At 46.3% G+C, this 18,118-nt stretch overlaps 2 protein-coding genes and 1 long non-coding RNA gene across 8 annotated transcripts in view; all 3 read right to left on the minus strand.

The window, feature by feature from the left end:
- Window positions 1-2,743: 2,743 nt before the first annotated feature.
- Window positions 2,744-18,118, minus strand: part of LOC309334734 (uncharacterized protein) — an 81,139-nt gene continuing 65,764 nt past the window's right edge. The window contains exon 2 of the mRNA XM_081849346.1: window positions 2,744-4,928. Within this exon, the coding sequence (XP_081705472.1) occupies window positions 3,442-4,848 (1,407 nt within the window). The 5' untranslated portion in view covers window positions 4,849-4,928 and the 3' untranslated portion in view covers window positions 2,744-3,441. The remainder of the gene's footprint in view (window positions 4,929-18,118) is intronic.
- On the minus strand, window positions 4,935-9,003 carry LOC309334757. The gene is made up of 3 exons (XR_014153251.1): window positions 8,707-9,003; window positions 6,948-7,101; window positions 4,935-5,717 (listed from the first exon to the last, which is right to left on the minus strand). It is a non-coding gene; the product is annotated as an uncharacterized lncRNA (long non-coding RNA).
- Window positions 15,450-18,118, minus strand: part of LOC309334669 (uncharacterized protein) — a 96,579-nt gene continuing 93,910 nt past the window's right edge. For all 6 annotated transcript variants that reach the window (XM_081849188.1, XM_081849193.1, XM_081849192.1 and 3 more), the window contains one exon: window positions 15,450-17,591. In XM_081849188.1, coding sequence (XP_081705314.1) covers window positions 15,757-17,591 — 1,835 coding nt within the window. In that variant the 3' untranslated portion in view covers window positions 15,450-15,756. The remainder of the gene's footprint in view (window positions 17,592-18,118) is intronic.

The following is an 18,118-nucleotide window of genomic DNA, read 5'->3' on the forward strand; positions in this document are numbered from 1 at the left end:
TCTTTCAGGGCATAATATTTTCTTTCATGGTAATCAGGTGAAATGAAAACTAAGGCACAAGAAGATAGAGGTGAAATTAAGAAAAATTTTTATTGCATTATGTTTTAATCACAATACATAAGATCATGGTTATAATAACTTTGACTTTGGTAACATGATGAATTGAAAGATACAATAAGTAATGAAATAAGATAATAAATAGCTGAAGACTTTGTATTATGAACATTGGGTTACAAATATACTGAAATGGGTAATATGACAAAATGAAAGATACAATAAGTGATGAAATAAGATAACAAAATGCTGAAGTTGGTATTATAAATAATGCAGATTCGGGAAGATGTGGGGAAGTCCAAAAGATTCTGTAAAAGAAATATGATTTATGAAACTCTTGTATTTTTTTTTTTTTTTGTTCTTTTTCTTATTCTGTAAAATTAATAAAAATTTAAAAAAAAAAAATAATAAAAGCAACAAGACTAAAACCTGAGGAGGGGAGAGCTACATTTATAGGGACAGGGAACAAGCTAGAAGGGATACATTTTGGAGGGAACAATATCAGGCAATCACAGTCCTGCCTTTTGGAGGAAACCAATAAGACAGAGGATCCAAATACAGCAGCTTAAATGAACCAATAGTAGCTGTACCCTCTGGAACCAAAAGGCAGTTACTTTACCCTAATTCAATTACAGACAATAATAATACAGATATAAAATCCTTTGACTCAATACACAACAGCAGGATTAAGATTTGGGACTGGGATTTTCAGAGCCACTTTTCGCATGAGATTTCTTCCGCAAAGAGGCCTGAAGATGTTTGGCTTTACCTGTCCCAGTTGTCGTCCCAATAGCCGCAGTTGGGCTTCTCCAGCCAGGTGCCAGGGCAGGACAGGAGGCTGTGTTGGCCGGTGAAGACAGAAGCAGTAGCAGCAGAAGAGTTTGGATTTGATATCCCACTTTATCACAATCTGAAGGAGTCTCAAAGCGGCTAACATTCTCCTTTCCCTTCCTCCCCCACAACAAACATTCTGTGAAGTAAGTGGGGCTGAGAGGCTTCAGAGAAGTGTGACTGGCCCAAGTAACCCAGCAGCTGCATGTGGAGGAGCGGAGACGCGAACCCGGTTCCCCAGATTACGAGACTACTGCTCTTAACCACTATACCACACAGCCCTGGTGGAGAACCGGTAGGGGAACCAGGGCGTTGCCAGAGCTTTTACCCACCAACAGCAACTGCTGCTGCTTCCCAACCCGCAAGCGGCAGCTGCAGCTGCTGCAACAAACTGCCTGAACGCCATGGAGGAATGAAGGAGGGAGGGGGTGACGAAGAAAGCGCGTGAGGAAGCGGCACGGAAAAGGGGCGCAAAAAGGGAAGGAAAGGGCGGACTGAGGGAGAGGGAGGAGGAGCAGGAGGAAAACTCAGCAGCAGCCGGCAGCCAGCGTCACACCCCCTTCCCAGCGCCACCCTTCTGAGGCAGGCAGGCGGGTGAGCTGACTCCACCCATTGATGGCACCCGTTGTGGGACAAGATTGCTCGTCCCTGAGGAGAAAAGCGCCGCCGGGTGATGGAGAGGGAAAGAACGTGCGTGCTGGCAATCCATGCGGTGATTTCCGGACCGTCCACAGGCCGGATCTAGAAGGCAATCGCGCCTGATCCGGCCCACAGGCCTTAGTTTGCCAACCCAGATGCTTGGAGATTCAGACACCCATTAGAACAAGAGTAAACATGTTCTTCTGATTCAAAGGATTCTGCGGGAAGAAGAAACATGATCTGGATATTGAAGGAACTGCCTACAGGATTAAAGACTGTAGAGATCCAGCCAAGAACTATATCAGATCAAACTCAACATGGATGATAATGAGGGGTGAAAAGAGTTCATTGTATAGATGGAGACTAAATAAGGGTTTATTTGAAAAACACTGAATTACAACATATTCCAATTACGTTAGAGTATCAAAAAATGTTAAAAACATTTGGAAATATAGGGGAGGATGAAACTATCACTTTTACGAAGGATTTCAACCATAAAGAGAAATGTTTTACCTAAGATACTGTTTTTATTCTAAATGATACCAATAATAAATAATACAAGCTTCTTTAACGAATGGCAAAGAGATATTTCATGATTAATCTGGCAGGGGGGAAACACCAAGAATAAAGTATAAAATTTTGATAGATACTAAAAATAGAGGTGGCTTCGCACTGCTAGATTTTCTACTACGAGGCAGCCTCTTTGTGTTGGTTAAAAGAATGGATATCGTTGGACAACACACTATTGCTGGATTCTCAGTGGAATCTCGGTTGTAGAAGGCTTCGGAAGTTGAACGTTTGGGGCTTTCAAGCGCCAAGAACCCAGAGGTGAATGCTTCCATTTTTGAACGCAATTTGTAAATGAAATTATATACAGTGGTGCCTCAGGTTAAGTACTTAATTTGTTCCAGAGGTCCGTTCTTAACCTGAAGCACCACTTTAGCTAATGGGGCCTCCTGCTGCTGCTCTGCCGCTGGAGCATGGTTTCTGTTCTCATCCTGAAGCAAAGTTCTTAACCTGAAGCACTATTTCTGGGTTAGCAGACTCTGTAACCTGAAGCGTATGTAACCCGAGGTACCACTGTATTAATAAAATTATCTATATATAAAGTAAATGAAACACTTCCCACACTGTTGGGTTGAAATAAGCGACAGACGAATGGCAAGGTGTCATACGGGAGGCAGGTTAAGGTTAAGATGGGAGGCATCGCTCGAGCAAGTCTCGGAGAGTCCCTTTTATTGAATATTACAGCATTACATATGTGCTTGTTGCTGATTGGTTAACATGAATACAATGCAAGGGTTGAATATAGGTATTAATCATCAATAGATTAAAGGGTGGGAAAGGGAACACAGAATTGGACAGGCATGAAACCTCCTTATTAAACTATTAACTAGTGATTGAGTATCAAGACTTAAACTATTACTAATAATTGATTTTGCATGACATGAAAGAACATAACAATCGCGTTCCGTAGATGTGGTCAACAATGCGTTAAGAACAGGTCAGGGTACTGAACTCAATGTGAACTGATCAGAACATTCCCAGACCCATGCGTAGAGGCAAAAACATCCCAGCATCCATCCCAGCACCACACTCCTTCCATTCAAACCATTTTAGATTTTTCAGTTTGTGGATTGTAGGGTTTCAACTCTTAAAGCTTTTCCTCCTTGCGAGTCCATTGATGGTTTCTAAGAACATCAGGACTGAAGCTCTATGTACGCTCCATATACGTAAGTGGTTTTCCCTTTTTGAGTTCGCTGATGTTTGCTAAGGTTTCCACTTCTATTGACGCTCCTCCCACACTCCATACATTTATTTGCTTGTCCCCGAGTGAGTCTGTTGAAGTCGTCTAAGTTTCCTGTGTGTGAAATTAGGGTTCCACTCTGAAAGAAACGCTTTCAACTCTCCATACATTTAAATGGTTTCTCCCGTGTGAGTCCGTTGATGTCTTCTAACATTTCCAGCATTGGTGAAGCCCTTTCCACACTCCTTACATTTAAATGGTTTCTCCCCTGTGTGAGTTTGATGGTGGATACTAAGTGCTGTACCATCAATAAAGCTCTTTCCACATTCCATGCATTTAAATGGTTTCTCCCCTGTGTGAGTCCGTTGATGTTTTCTCAGTGTTCCACTGCGATTGAAGCTCTTTCCGCACTCGGTGCATTTAAATGGTTTCTCCCCAGTGTGAGTTCGATAATGGCTTCTCAGGTCTCTACTCTCAATAAAACTCTTTCCACATTCCATGCATTTTAATGGTTTTTCCCCTGAGTGAGTCCATTGATGTCTTCTTACTGCTCTATTAGAAGTAAAGCTCTTTCCACACTCCTTACATTCAAATGGTTTTTCCCCTGTGTGAGTCCGTTGATGGAGTCTAAGTGTTCCACGATCAGGGAAGTTCTTACCGCAATCCATGCAATTAAATGGTTTTTCCCCTGTGTGAGTCCATTGATGGATTCTAAGGTATCCACTACAAGTGAAGCTTTTTCCACACTCCATACATTCAAATGGTTTTTCCCCTGTGTGAGTTTGATGATGGATACTAAGTGCTGTACCATCAATAAAGCTCTTTCCACATTCCATGCATTTAAATGGTTTGTCCCCTGTGTGAGTCCATTTATGTTTTCTCAGTGTTTCACTGTGACTGAATGTCTTTCCACAATCCATACATTTATATGGTTTTTCCCCTGTGTGTGTTCGATGATGGATTCTAAGTTTTCTACTCTCAGTGAAGCTCTTATCACACAGCATACATTTAAATGGTTTTTCCCCAGTGTGAGTTTTATGATGAATATTCAGTCCTCTATTTGAACTGAAGCTCTTTCCACACTCCAAACATTTAAATGGTTTCTCCCCTGTGTGAATCCGTTGATGAATTCTAAGGTATCCACTCTGACTGAAGCTCTTTACACATTCCATGCATTTGAATGGTTTCTCGCCTGTGTGTGTCTGTTGATGTTTTCTAAATGTTCCACTATCAGTGAAGCTCTTTCCACACTCCATACATTTATAAGGTTTTTCCCCTGTGTGGGTTCGTTGATGGTTTCTAAGGTGTCCAATCTGACTGAAGCTCTTTCCACACTCCTTACATTTATATGGTTTCTCCCCCGTGTGAATGTGTTTATGTATACGAAGGTTTGAACTCCAACCAAAGCTTTTTCCACACTCCATGCATTTAAATGGTTTCTCTCCTGTGTGAGTCCGTTGATGTTTTCCAAGTGTTCCACTGTCAGTGAAACACTTCCCACACTCCATACTTTCAAATTGTTTCTCCTCTCTCTTTTCACATTCCATGAATTTATATGGTTTCTTCGTTATTCCCATTGGACATGGCCCTCCAGAATTTTGAATGCCTTCTCCATTGTCTTCTTTCAACAGGGAGGAGCGGGCGGGGGGGAGGAAACCTAGGAAGAGAACAAAGGAATATTACACACATCAATTAGCACCTGCTCTTATTTTGACGTCCCGTACATTCTTTCCTGTCCTCCATATGTTCCAATTTTTAAGGAAAGACAGATGAAATAATGTTAAATAATGGTAATGCATCATCAGCCTTTCCTAACCCTTAATTAAGCATTAATGAAGCAGCATTATCTTAGAATACGGTTGAACTGTGGGGTTTACGTTTTATAAAAAGTGGTTTCTCACGGGAACGGGAGCTGCTCTATGTTCCATGAACCTGGCCAATATTAATTAGGATCCTAAATTCATCATGAAGTTCTTCATCTGCTGCACTATAATCCTCCACCCCTTGGGCCACATTTTGTCCCCTTCAACCTCTAGATCTTTATTAATCACCTGCACAGTCCCTTTGGCCTCAGGAGGTCCAGACTGACCATTTTGGGAAACCCATATATAAGTCTAGTGACAAGGCTTGGTGCTTGTGGTCGGTTGAAGGAGCGCTCAGTTGGAGAATGTTCTTGGGGTTGGACCTCCATCTCTCAGCCTTGCATTATGGAATGGAGAGAGCTGGAGATGCAGAAGGAAAGCAGCTGGAGCCTGACTGCTGGGAAGGCCAGATTGAGACACCCACCCCAATTATGATTTATAATAATTATATGCCACCGGGTCTCGCACCCGCCTCCTGACACTGGCTTATCTTAGTGGAGATTCCCTGTCCAGGCCTCTCTCACTGTTCTTCCTCCTTTGTTATGGGTGGCCAAGGGCTTCTGGATATTCTAGCTCTGCTCCAACTGGGAATTATTTATTAAATTGTTATACCTCTCTTCATTTGAAGATCACAAGATAAAAATATGTGTTACAGTGAAAAAGGTATTAAAGGTGAATAACACTGATTGTGGGAAAGAATAGAAAGATGATGAAACCAGTGGTGTGTCCACCTGAATGTAATATAATAAGAATAAGAATAAGAATAAGAATAATGAAGTGTAAAGAAGAAACCAATCTTCAAATCAGTTTCATATACCCTGGCTGTATTTCTCAGCCACGATTGTGACTCAGAATCTTAGCCACACTTTTTTCTATAATATCAACTGGATCTCTTTGTAATAGGAGCCAGACATCCCTGGGATTTCATCCAGACATTCCTTTAGTGTGGGCAGCAGCAGCGGAGAAAGGAAGGAAGCAACTTTGGGGGCAAACCATTTCCTTCAGAAGGTCTTCCCCAACGGCCAGCAGGGTTGATAAACTGCTCAGTGGGGACACCTTGGCTTTATAGTGTTAGGGTCTGGATCACAATCCCTTGGAAATGTCTCAAGAACCCTTAAGATCCAGTTCCACCAACTCCCAAGTAACACTGAGCCCTAGAGGAACCTTCTGTGCTGAGTTGAGGCATCTCTGGTCCTCCAGATGTGGTTGGACTCAAAGTACCACCTGCCCAAGCAAGGATGGCCCATGGCCAGGGAGGATGGGAGTCTTATCTGGTGGGACAAACTTTCCCCTTCTTCCCCCCTCCTCTGAAAATTCTGTATATCTGCATTTTGTTTCCTCCTTCCTCCGTGATCTCCAACATCTTCCTGATGAAGTCCCACCAACTGCACACATTCCCAAATCATCCTGCACCATTGACTTCCCAAGGCTGCTGCATTGTGTCTGGGACACTGGCAATGGGACAACACTTTCCACTGGATGAGAGGATAGAGGGTTAAATCAGGGCTGGCCAAATGGGACTCAGCTCCGTCCCCTCTTTGCCCCTCCCTGCATCTCCTGCCTGAGGGGGCTGCCTCAGTTTCCCTCATGGTGGAGCAGGCCCTGAGAACAGCCTTTTCTCTTCCCCCAAAATACAGGAAACACGACAAAGAAGGCCTTGGAGCGTCACCGTGGAACATAACAACAACAACAACAACAACAACAACAACAACTGGTTGTAAGTCACTTTGGGTTGCCCTGGGCAAGAGAAAGCAACTAATAGATTCAATAAATAAATAACAATAAGAATAACTGAAACTGCATTACAGTGGTACCTCGGGTTAAGTACTCAATTCGTTCCGGTGGTTAAGAAAGTGTTCTTAACATAATGGGGCCTCCTGCTGCTGCCGCGCCGCTGGACCACAATGTCTGTTCTCATCCTGGGTGAGCGGAGTCTGTAACCTGAAGCGTGTGTAACCTGAGGTACCACTGGAAGAAGAAGAAGAAGAAGAAGAAGGAGGAGGAGGAGGAGAGGAGGAGGAGGCAGGCTCTTGAGGGGGGAACACGGAAGAAGAAGAAGAAGAAGAAGAAGAAGAAGAAGAAGAAGAAGAAGAAGGAGGAGGAGGAGGAGGAGGAGGCAGGCTCTTGAGGGGGGAACACGGAAGAAGAAGAAGAAGAAGAAGAAGAAGAAGAAGGAGGAGGAGGAGGAGGAGGAGGAGGAGGCAGGCTCTTGAGGGGGGAACACGGAAGAAGAAGAAGAAGAAGAAGAAGAAGAAGAAGGAGGAGGAGGAGGAGGAGGAGGAGGCAGGCTCTTGAGGGGGGAACACGGAAGAAGAAGAAGAAGAAGAAGAAGAAGAAGGAGGAGGAGGAGGAGGAGGAGGAGGAGGAGGCAGGCTCTTGAGGGGGGAACACGGAAGAAGAAGAAGAAGAAGAAGAAGAAGAAGAAGAAGAAGAAGAAGAAGAAGAAGAAGGAGGAGGAGGAGGAGGAGGAGGAGGCAGGCTCTTGAGGGGGGAACACGGGAACCCACCCATTTCCATAACAATCTTCCCCATCCCTTAAACCCACAGAGTTAAGTGAACTGATATAGTGGGAATAATGGAAACCAGGTGAGAAGGAGTTGGGCCCAGGTGTCTCGGGGGGGGGGGGAGCCCTTTAGATGCTTCTGCACAGAAACACAGGCATGTGGGGGAGACTGGAGTTGCCCAGAGAGAAGCCTCAAAGGGGGGGGGATAATAAAGGGGGCTTCCTTTTTCCCCCCATGGTTGGACTCGCTCTAACAGCCCCCAGCGCCCCCTGCAGCTCCTGATCTGGGACCTGAGGCAGGGCAAGGACTGAGCTTCAGGGGAGGAGAGGGTGGCTGGATCGGGGCCCCTGCTCAGGGATCTCTCCCTGGTCTAGTCCTGGCAGATTCCTGGGCGGGAGGGAGAAGTCAAGGCAGGCGGCCCCCCAGTCCCTCTCTCTTTCTCCAAGATGGCTTCGATCCCTCCCCAGGGATGCTTCCCTTCCTCCCTCCGCTCCCCCACAGGGTCCCCTTTCCCCAGAGCCCCCCCTGGCCGGCTCAGCCTCCCTGCCAAATCTCTCCCCATCCCAGGAGGGAGACGGGGGGGGGGTCCTCCATCCAGGCCTCTCTCGCCCCCATTAACCCTTATCCCCGCAAAGGGGACCCACCTAGCCTAGGATCGCGGCGCCCCAAGGATTCCTGCCAGGGGGAAGCCAGAACTGGGGCCTGGGTTCAGGTCCCAGCCCTGGGGGGGGGGTTCCCATTTCCTTCCCGGGGGGGGGGCAGCTGAGCATCTCTTCTCCCCCCTCCCTTGCTCGCTTTGCTATTCCCATTTCCTTCCCCGCAAGACAAAGGGCTGGGGGTCTCCAAGGAGGCGCCCCTTCGGGGGGAGGGGCTCCTTTCTCCTAAACCAGCCCCTCCCCCGCTCGCCGGATCCCCAGAAGGGAGGGGGAGGAGGAGGAATCCCCCACTTTCCTTTCACCCCCCGCCCCAAATCCTGCCCCCCCTTCCCAGCTGCCCTGTTTGCAGATTCCGGGGGAGGAAAAGCGCCTCCTTCTCCCCCCACCCACGATGATATAGATATATTTCGCACCTCTTTTCCCTCCTCCTCCTCCGCAGAGCTGCTCCTCTTCCGGGAAGGTGGATCAGGCCCCTCCCCTCCCCCCTTGGCCCCCTCCCCCCTGCCTCTCTAGGAAGCGGAGCTCACTGGCCGGGGGGGGGGCAGGAATGAGTGGCCCCTCCCTCCCCGAAGACACAAATTCTCCTCCTTCCAAACCAGCTCCGTTTTCCGGATTCTCTCCTGAGAAAGTCCCGGGTTCGATCCCCGGAGGCGGCAGGGAAGGAGACCCCGCCCCACCTGGGAAAAAGCCCTCCGGGGCAGGAAGGAGACCCCCCCCACCTGGGAAAAAGCCCTCCGGGGCAGGAAGGAGACCCCCCCACCTGGGAAAAAGCCCTCCGGGGCAGGAAGGAGCCCCCCCCCACCTGGGAAAAAGCCCTCCGGGGCAGGAAGGAGACCCCCCCCACCTGGGAAAAAGCCCTCCGGGGCAGGAAGGAGACCCCCCCCACCTGGGAAAAAGCCCTCCGGGGCAGGAAGGAGCCCCCCCCCACCTGGGAAAAAGCCCTCCGGGGCAGGAAGGGGACATGCCCCCCCACCTGGGAAAAAGCCCTCCGGGGCAGGGAAGGAGACCCCCCCCCACCTGGGAAAAAGCCCTCCGGGGCAGGAAGGAGACCCCCCTACCTGGGAAAAAGCCCTCCGGGGCTGGAAGGGGACATGCCCCCCTTTTAATCCCTTGCCGGGAGAGGGGGGTCCGGTCAGTCTCACCCCCATTTCCCGACGGGGGGGGCAGGGCCGGGGCGCAGGGGGTCCCCGTTACAACAGCCCCGCAAAGTAGAGCGGAGTTGCTGCGCCCTTTGGGGACTCGGAGCAGTAACTTAGGACCCCCCTAAATGGGGTTATCCCTTGCCATTATATGTATATATATATATATATCCGCTGATTTTGTGTGAGCTGCTCGCAGGACAGCTTTGGTTCAAAGGCAAGACTGAAATGCAAAGGTTTTCCCCATTCGTAGCAAAGAGCTCTCCCGCCAGGGCTCCCCCCTTCCTCCCCCCTTGGAAGACAAAGCCAGAGCATCGCCCCCTCTCCTGGGAGTCTCTTCCCCTGCCAAACAGCTCTTGCTGGCAAAGGTTTAGTCAGAATCGCCTTTCTTGCAGCTTGAGGCCATGGGTTCGAGTCCTACCCTACAGCCTAGAACAGAGTTCTCTTTCTTTGTTGCTGCATCACCCTGTGGACTCAGGTTAAGCTAGTGGTCCACCGAGACCCCTGGGTGCTCCTCACGTGTACTGCTAGTCAGCCAGGTGTCCCCCATCCTCTATTTGCGCAGGTGGGTCTCCCTGCCTAAGTGCAGAGCCTGACCTTTGTCCCTGTTGAAGTTCATTCTGTTACTCATTCTGTTCTGCAAGGACGTCCCCCAGCGGAGCTGCTATTCCTGTTACAGGAAATCTCAGGGGAGCATCAATAGCGCAAGTTGCACCCAAATTCTCGGTCCTGGTCCTCCCGAGTGGTGGCTCTATGGCTGGGCAGGATCTGTCCCGCCTCAGACTGCAGGGGAGGCAGCTGGCAGGATGGACCACTCCCCAGTGCACTCCTTCTCCCAAGGGAGGAGGGTCCTGGCTGGACATCTCCTCCCCCCTGACTTGCTCTGCTTCCCCACGTGGTGGAATCCATGTGTCCCAGAACAGAGGGTCTTCCTTGCAGGCTGAAGTGGTGCAGTCCAGATACAGGCCAAACCCCTGGGGTGTGTGGAGGAGGCAGAGACCTTGGGCCTCTCCCTCCCTTCCCCACCCCCTGTGAACCATGGGTTCAGCCGTTCCTGGAAAGAGCCCTGAAAACTGGCCACGCCAGGTCCACGTGCCCCTATGACCTTCAAAGGAAGCTGCCTCAATGCTCAGAGGTGGCTCCTGCCTCCAGGCAGCGTGTGGATTTGTAGAAAGTTGACCCTTAAGTCTGGGACCTGCCAAACGCACACTATAGACATCCACAGGGTTTCTCCCCTAGGTGTGTTATCTAGGGGATAATGTGAGAGGAGCTTCCAGTGAAGCATTTAACACACACTTAGGCCACCTCCCCACTGCATCGAGGTCTCTCTGGCACTGCCCACTCTCTGCTCTGCCACCTTCCCCCTTCATGCAAGATTCGCAGCTAGGAGGCCAGTCCTTCCTGGTTATGCCGCTAAACAGATCTCCCCCCCCCCCCCCCGAGATAATGTTTTATATGAACACTTCCCTCTTCACATAGCTAAGAACGAGGAGGTGTTGTGACACAATTTATTTGTAAAATATAAACAATAGCACTTCCAGTCTGGAGCTGCCATGGCAAACAGCAGATCCCATGATAGTGGACATGCAGATAATTAAGGAGGATTGGAGAGTAATTCTCTTTGGAAGCCCCCCCCCCCCGGGTCGAGGGGGTGAGCTCTCACTCGCAGATCGTCCAATACCTGTCGCTTCCCTCTAAGATGCGGGGCAGGGGACGCTGAGTGCATGGCGCTGCACTTATCGGTAACTCTCCAACGTAGTCACCATGAGCGGCGGTTCCTCTGTTTTTTAAGATAGATATGAATTTGGACTTAAAAAACAGACATGCTCTGGAAGAAGGAGACAAGATAACCTGCTGATTGAATCAGCCACTGAGTGCAAGGGTCTCGATCTGGAGAGGACTATTGTCGTAACCGGATTGGAAGGTGGGTGAAGGGAAGCCTTTGTGGGAAAACGCTCTGGGCTACCTGCAGCCCAGCCTCCCCGGATCTCCAAGCGTCCTCTGGTGAGCATAGCTCTGGAAAAGGCATCCCCTTCTTCTCCAGGGCGCTCCAGCGACATAAACCATCTTGATTGATGCACACTAGCCTTCTGGCTTAACTCAGCAAAAGAAAGAAGCATCGTCGTTCTAAACTACTATTTATTTACATAATATTTATTTACATAATACATATGCATAATGGCATCCGTTCTCATCAGCTCCAAGAACAAAACAGAATGACATAAAAGTGACAGAAGTTTCACAGTCTCACACCGGAAGGGAGATAAGACAGTCTTCCTTTCTCATGCTCCACTCAGACAGGCGTGTGAAATATATCAAACATAAAATCAGCACTGGGGAACATGAAATCCCAACAGCCTTTGTTCTCTCTCTATACATGCACTACATTGTTTTATGATGTGGCAATCCTTCACTCAAGAAAGAAAAATAATTCCTAATGGAATATAATTATTAATGGATGGTAATTAGTAATGGAAAGCTGGAAGTCAGCCCTTGTTGTTGTGGTTTAGTCGTGTCCGCCTCTTCGTGACCCCCTGGACCAGAGCACACCAGGCACTTCTATCTTCCACTGCCTCCCGCAGTTTAGTCAAACTCATGCTGGTAGCTTCGAGAACACTGTCCAATTATGGTGCTGGAGTTTCCTCCAGCACCATAATTCAAAAGCATCAATTCTTCAGCAATCAGCCTTCTTTACGGTCCACCTCTCACTTCCATACATCACTACTGGGAAAAGGCAAAATGCCAATGAAAGATGGCCGAGTCGATTGCACAGCAAGAATCAAGTTCTCAGAGTGGGGTTGGGGTGGGGAATACCGGAAATAATAGATTACAACAGGAAGGGAAAGACCAACCTTAAAAGATATTCCACACAGAAAGTTACAAGATATAAACCCCTCTGGAAAATTGAAAGATATGGAATAGCTAAATACGAACCAAGTGGCTACGTCAGTGGCTGCGAAGATTAAGGAACAACATTGGAACTGAACTATTTGAATTAAAAAAGAATGGAAGCAGGAGAAGGAACAACAACAGCATCTCCCCAAGACCACAACATGGGAAGTAATCCAAAAATGCTTAATTTGGAATAGAATAATTGGCTTTTTTAATTGTATTATGAATTGGTATTGTATTAATGTGGCTTATATTGGATTATTATTAATAAAAAACTAATAAGATTATTATAATAACAATATATGAGGTTTTGGATATTAGCAGTACGTATAAGATGCTTCTACTCTTTTTGTGTCTTTTATTATTAATAATAATAAATACATTGGGTATACAATATTCAATAATATACATATTCAATAATAACATATTCAGCTCAACCATATGTACAATTCTATATACCTTAACACTCCTCCCTCCCCAAGGTTTATTTAACTTTTAACATTTTAATTGCCCCAAATTGTTCAAACCTACCCAAATAATTCAGTATCTTCTCAAAACAATCCTCCTCTTTCTCACTGACCTTAAGCCCTTTCAGTCTATGTATAAGATGCTTTTCGTCTTTTTGTGTCTTTGTTGTTCCATCAATGGGAGTTATGATGCTGTTCCTATAATACTAATCCCACCAACCCTGCTCCCAAACTACCACCACAACTCAAACACCAACATTTCCAACTCCTTCCACCAAGGCCCAAAAATCAGCTGGCTCTCAGCCCAGCATCACTCACCCCAGCACCCCAGATTCTCCCCCTCCCTATCTAACATTATATTATATCTGCTATTCTACTTGTGAGACATGACCTTCATTTCTTTAAAGACCTGTCTATACAACTTTATATACAAATACCAGAACTTCACATGCACTCCATGCATTTAAGACTGATTTCCCATTATCTGAGTTCATTGATGGGAAGGAAAGTGAACTCGGAGAGAAATACGTCAAACACTCCATACATCTAAAGGTTTTCCTCTTCCCTTTGAGAATCCGTAGAGGTTTCTTAAGCATCCCATTCTAACTGATGCACCGCTCTGGGACTTCCAGGTTGTCGCATCGGAGTTCAGTCGCCTGCCATGCACCCTCCGCAGCAGATCAGGTCCTGTGGTCAACTGGTCCCCAACCATTAGCCCCTCCCTCACCTGTCTTTGCTCTCCGGCCAGACCAGGTTTCTGGAGCAAGGCTGGCAGACCCTTTGACCTTTTCAGAAACAGGACGAAACAGAACTGGTAAGGCTGGCACCACTCCCTTGTCCCAGGGTTACCTTAAGCCACAGCTCAAGGGAGACGGCCGTGCTTCTTTGATACCGGTTAACCCCAAACTACAAGTTGCTTCCACAAGCTTGCAGGCAGAAATTCTTTAGTAAGGCGCAACCAAGAAGCTAGACGTTGGATTTAGCTATTCCCCCGGATAGGCACACACAATACAAGAGAAAGTTTCTTGCTTAAAATTTATTTTAAAACATAAAGAACATGCTAAAAAGCAGGCTCATCTTTTGTTAGATTACAAGTAAAGAGAAAATAAAAACGTTGCAAAATATAGCTAGCTAATACTCACTTCTACACTCTAAGGCAAAGATAGGATAGTTCAGAGTCCTTCAGAGATCCGCATTCAGAGGTCTTAGAAAATCTTCATCACAAAAGAACGGCTGCTTAGGTGGAACATCAGCAGCAGCCGGGCGATTTTGCGGACTGCAGAGCGCACCTTCCCAGCCATTCTCAAGATCTTCTATCCCTAATTTGCACGTGGAATCCGATCCCCCAGGCCCAATCACCACTCTTGGTTACATTTGAATTCTCCAATGACCAGCTTGTGGGCTAATAATTTTAACTTCTGACAGCTGGGCCAATTAAGACTCCAGAGCCTAGGTCAAAGATGTTTCCTCCCTTTCTTAGAGCTTATGCAGATGCACCTCCTTTGGGCAATTAACAGGGAGATAACATCACCGGCTGGATATACATAACTTCCCTCACAGGTATCTGAAGAAGTGTGCATGCACACGAAAGCTCATACCAAGAACTGACTTAGTTGGTCTTTAAGGTGCTACTGGAAGGAATTTGTTTTGTTTTTCCCTCACAGGTGTCAACCCTTGACATTACCCAGAGAATTCCTCTCCCATAGTAAACCTTTCAGGCCCTTGGAGCCAACGGGTCTATGGGTTAAAGCAACAGGACCTAGTTCCCATAATTCTTGCTGGTTTCCCACAAGGCCTCACTCTCCGCTTGAGCAAAGTACTAACTTTACTACAGGTGCCATGGGGGTGGGAGAGAGAGTGTGGGTATAGGCCCCCCCATAAGGCTCTGGGGTTACTGGAACATCGGAGCACTCTGCCAAAAGTGGAAAGCTATAAAAATGTTGGGTGTTAACAAGAACTTGACTATGGGCCAGACGAGGAAGACACCCTCAACCAAAGTAGAGAAGGAGAAACAAGAGGAGAAAGAAAGAAAAAACCGACTTGATGGAGATTCTTGCTTTCAGAGTGAAATCAGCTTATGCAAAAGCAAATAAACTACCAGGAGTTTGATTGATTTTATGAAACTCAAGATCAAGAACGCCAAACACACTACCAGAAAAACTGATTACAATGCTCAAAATTGCTGAAGAAAAGAACCAGCTATAAGTTTCTGGCTGATACGCTCAAGAAGAATTCAATTCCCTTTAGTTGAGAATTCCTGGAAGGGAATTTTTTTATGTACATAGGGAAGAAACAAAGATGGCCTGTTTATGTTGGCCAGATTTAACATGTTTCCCTCGGTGGTAGTGAGAGGAAGATACTTAGCTATTCCAGAATTAGAGCGTCTCTGCAAATGCAGAAAACAGGAACCCGATACTTTAGAGCATATATTCTTTTCCTGTGATTTTGGCAGTTATGCCAGAAGACAATTATTTGAGGCCCTAAAATTTAATAGACAGGTGTTTACACAACCACCTGTTCAGGACCTGCTGGCGGACAGCGAAGATCAAATTACTTTAATAGCGGCTGAATTTTTAAGTGCTGTCCATGAAGAAAGAATGGGCCATGATAAAGAGACTTAGTGGTTTTTAATGGTAGGTGATGTTGATATGCTGTGGAAAAGGTAAGGTGTAAATATCTGAAATATGCAGCAATTTAAAATTCTATGGGGAGACCATGAAGTCAAGTATGAAATAAATGTGTATCTGGAAAGTAGGTAGCAATTTGTAAATAAATTCCATATAAAAATAAATTGCATATAAAATTATATACATATAAAGTAATAGAAGAACTTCCCACACTCCTTCCATTCAAATCATTTCTGCTTTTTCAGTTTGTTGGTAGATTGTTGGGTTTCAACTCTTAAAGCTTCTCCTCCTTGTGAGTCCATTGATGTTTTGTAAGAACATCAGGACTGAAGCGCTATCTACACTCCATTTAAGTAAGTTGTTTTCGCTCTGTGAGTTCGATGGTGTTTGCTAAGGTGTCCACTTCTATTGAAGCTCTTTCCACACTCCATGCATTTAAACGGTTTCTCTCCTGTGTGACTCCGTTGATGAATTTTAAGGTGTCCACTCTGACTGAAGCTCTTTCCACACTCCATGCATTTAAATGGTTTCTCTCCTGTGTGACTCCGTTGATGAATTTTAAGGTGTCCACTCTGACTGAAGCTCTTTCCACATTCCATACATTTAAATGGTTTCTCCCCTGTGTGACTCCATTGATGAATTCTAAGCTGTCCACTCTGACTGAAGCTCTTTCCACATTCCATACATTCAAATGGTTTTTCCCCTGTGTGAGTCCGTTGATGGATTCTAAGTGTTCCACTACAAGTGAAGCTTTTTCCACATACCATACATTCAAATGGTTTTTCCCCTGTGTGAGTTTGATGATGGATACTAAGTGCTGTACCATCAGTAAAGCTCTTTCCACATTCCATGCATTTAAATGGTTTCTCCCCTGTGTGAGTCCATTGATGTTTTCTAAGTGTTCCACTGCGATTGAAGCTCTTTCCGCACTCGGTGCATTTAAATGGTTTCTCGCCAGTGTGAGTTTGATAATGGGTTCTCAGTTCTCTACTCTCAATAAAACTCTTTCCACATTCCATGCATTTTAATGGTTTTTCCCTTGAGTGAGTCCATTGATGTCTTTTTACTGCTCCACTAGAAGTGAAGCTCTTTCCACATTCCATACATTCAAATGGTTTTTCCCCTGTGTGAGTCCGTTGATGTCTTCTTATTGCTCCATTAGAAGTGAAGCTCTTTCCACATTCCATACATTCAAATGGTTTTTCCCCTGTGTGAGTCCGTTGATGGATTCTAAGTGCTGTACCATCAAAAAAGCTCTTTCCACATTCCATACATTCAAATGGTTTCTCCCCTGTGTGAGTCCATTGATGTTTTCTAAATGTTCCACTATCGGTGAAGCTCTTTCCACACTCCATACATTTATATGGTTTTTCCCCTGTGTGAATTCGATGATGGATTCTAAGTGTTCTACTCTCAGTGAAGCTCTTATCACACAGCATACATTTAAACGGTTCTTCCCCAGTGTGAGTTTTATGATGAATATTCAGTCTTCTATTCGTACTGAAACTCTTTCCACACTCCAAACATTTAAATGGTTTCTCCCCTGTGTGAATCCGTTGATGGATTCTAAGGCTTCCCCTCCGACTGAAGCTCTTTCCACATTCCATGCATTTGAATGGTTTCTCGCCCGTGTGTGTCTGTTGATGTGTTCTAAATGTTCCACTATCGCTGAAGCTCTTTCCACACTCCATACATTTATATGGTTTGTCCCCTGTGTGGGTTCGTTGATGGTTTCTAAGGTTTCCAATCTGACTGAAGCTCTTTCCACACTCCATACATTTAAATGGTTTCTCCCCTGTGTGAATCCGTTGATGGATTCTAAGGCTTCCACTCTGACTGAAGCTCTTTCCACACTCCTTACATTTATATGGTTTCTCCCCCATGTGAGTGTGTTTATGTATACGAAGGCTTGAACTCCTAGCAAAGCTTTTTCCACACTCCGTGCATTTAAATGCTTTCTCTCCTGTGTGAGTCCGTTGATGTTTTCCAAGTGTTCCACTGTCAGTGAAACTCTTCCCACACTCCATACTTTCAAATTGTTTCTCCTCTCTCTTTTCACATTCCATGAATTTATATGGTTTCTTCGTTATTCCCATTGGACATGGCCCTCCATAATTTTGACTGCCTTCTCCATTGTCTTCTTTCAACAGGGAGGAGCGGGGGGAAAGGAAACCTAGGAAGAGAACAAAGGAATATTGCACACATCAATTAGCACCTGCTCTTATTTTGACGTCTCGTACATTCTTTCCTGTCCTCCATATGTTCCAAATTTTTAGGAAAGACAGATGAAATAATGTTAAATAATGGTAATGCATCATCAGCCTTTCCTAACCCTTAATTAATTGTCAGGGAACTGACATCGGAGCGAGAGGTGGAGGCAAGGCTCCCGAGCGATGCAGGAGAGGGGACCAGCAGAGGGGAAGGAATTCAGCGCAACACCAGTAGAGAAGGTAGGGAGATGGAGGATTCGGAGAGGGGTCTCCAAGAGGAACCGAGATTTGGAACAGCGTGTGGCTCTACTGACGGCGCGGCTGGATGAAAGGCGAGCTCAGGATGCACAGGTCAGACCCACCCCCGTGGCAAGGAAGGTGCCAGGACTGGTACACAAGTTTGGGGGGAAGCCCCAGGACTATAACGCATTCCGAACGGAAATAGAGTACGCTTTGGAACTGCAGCATGATGACTTTGCTGATGACGGGG

Source organism: Podarcis erhardii (assembly GCF_964252035.2).
Source record: "Podarcis erhardii genome assembly, chromosome: 2".
Lineage (NCBI taxonomy): Eukaryota > Metazoa > Chordata > Lepidosauria > Squamata > Lacertidae > Podarcis > Podarcis erhardii.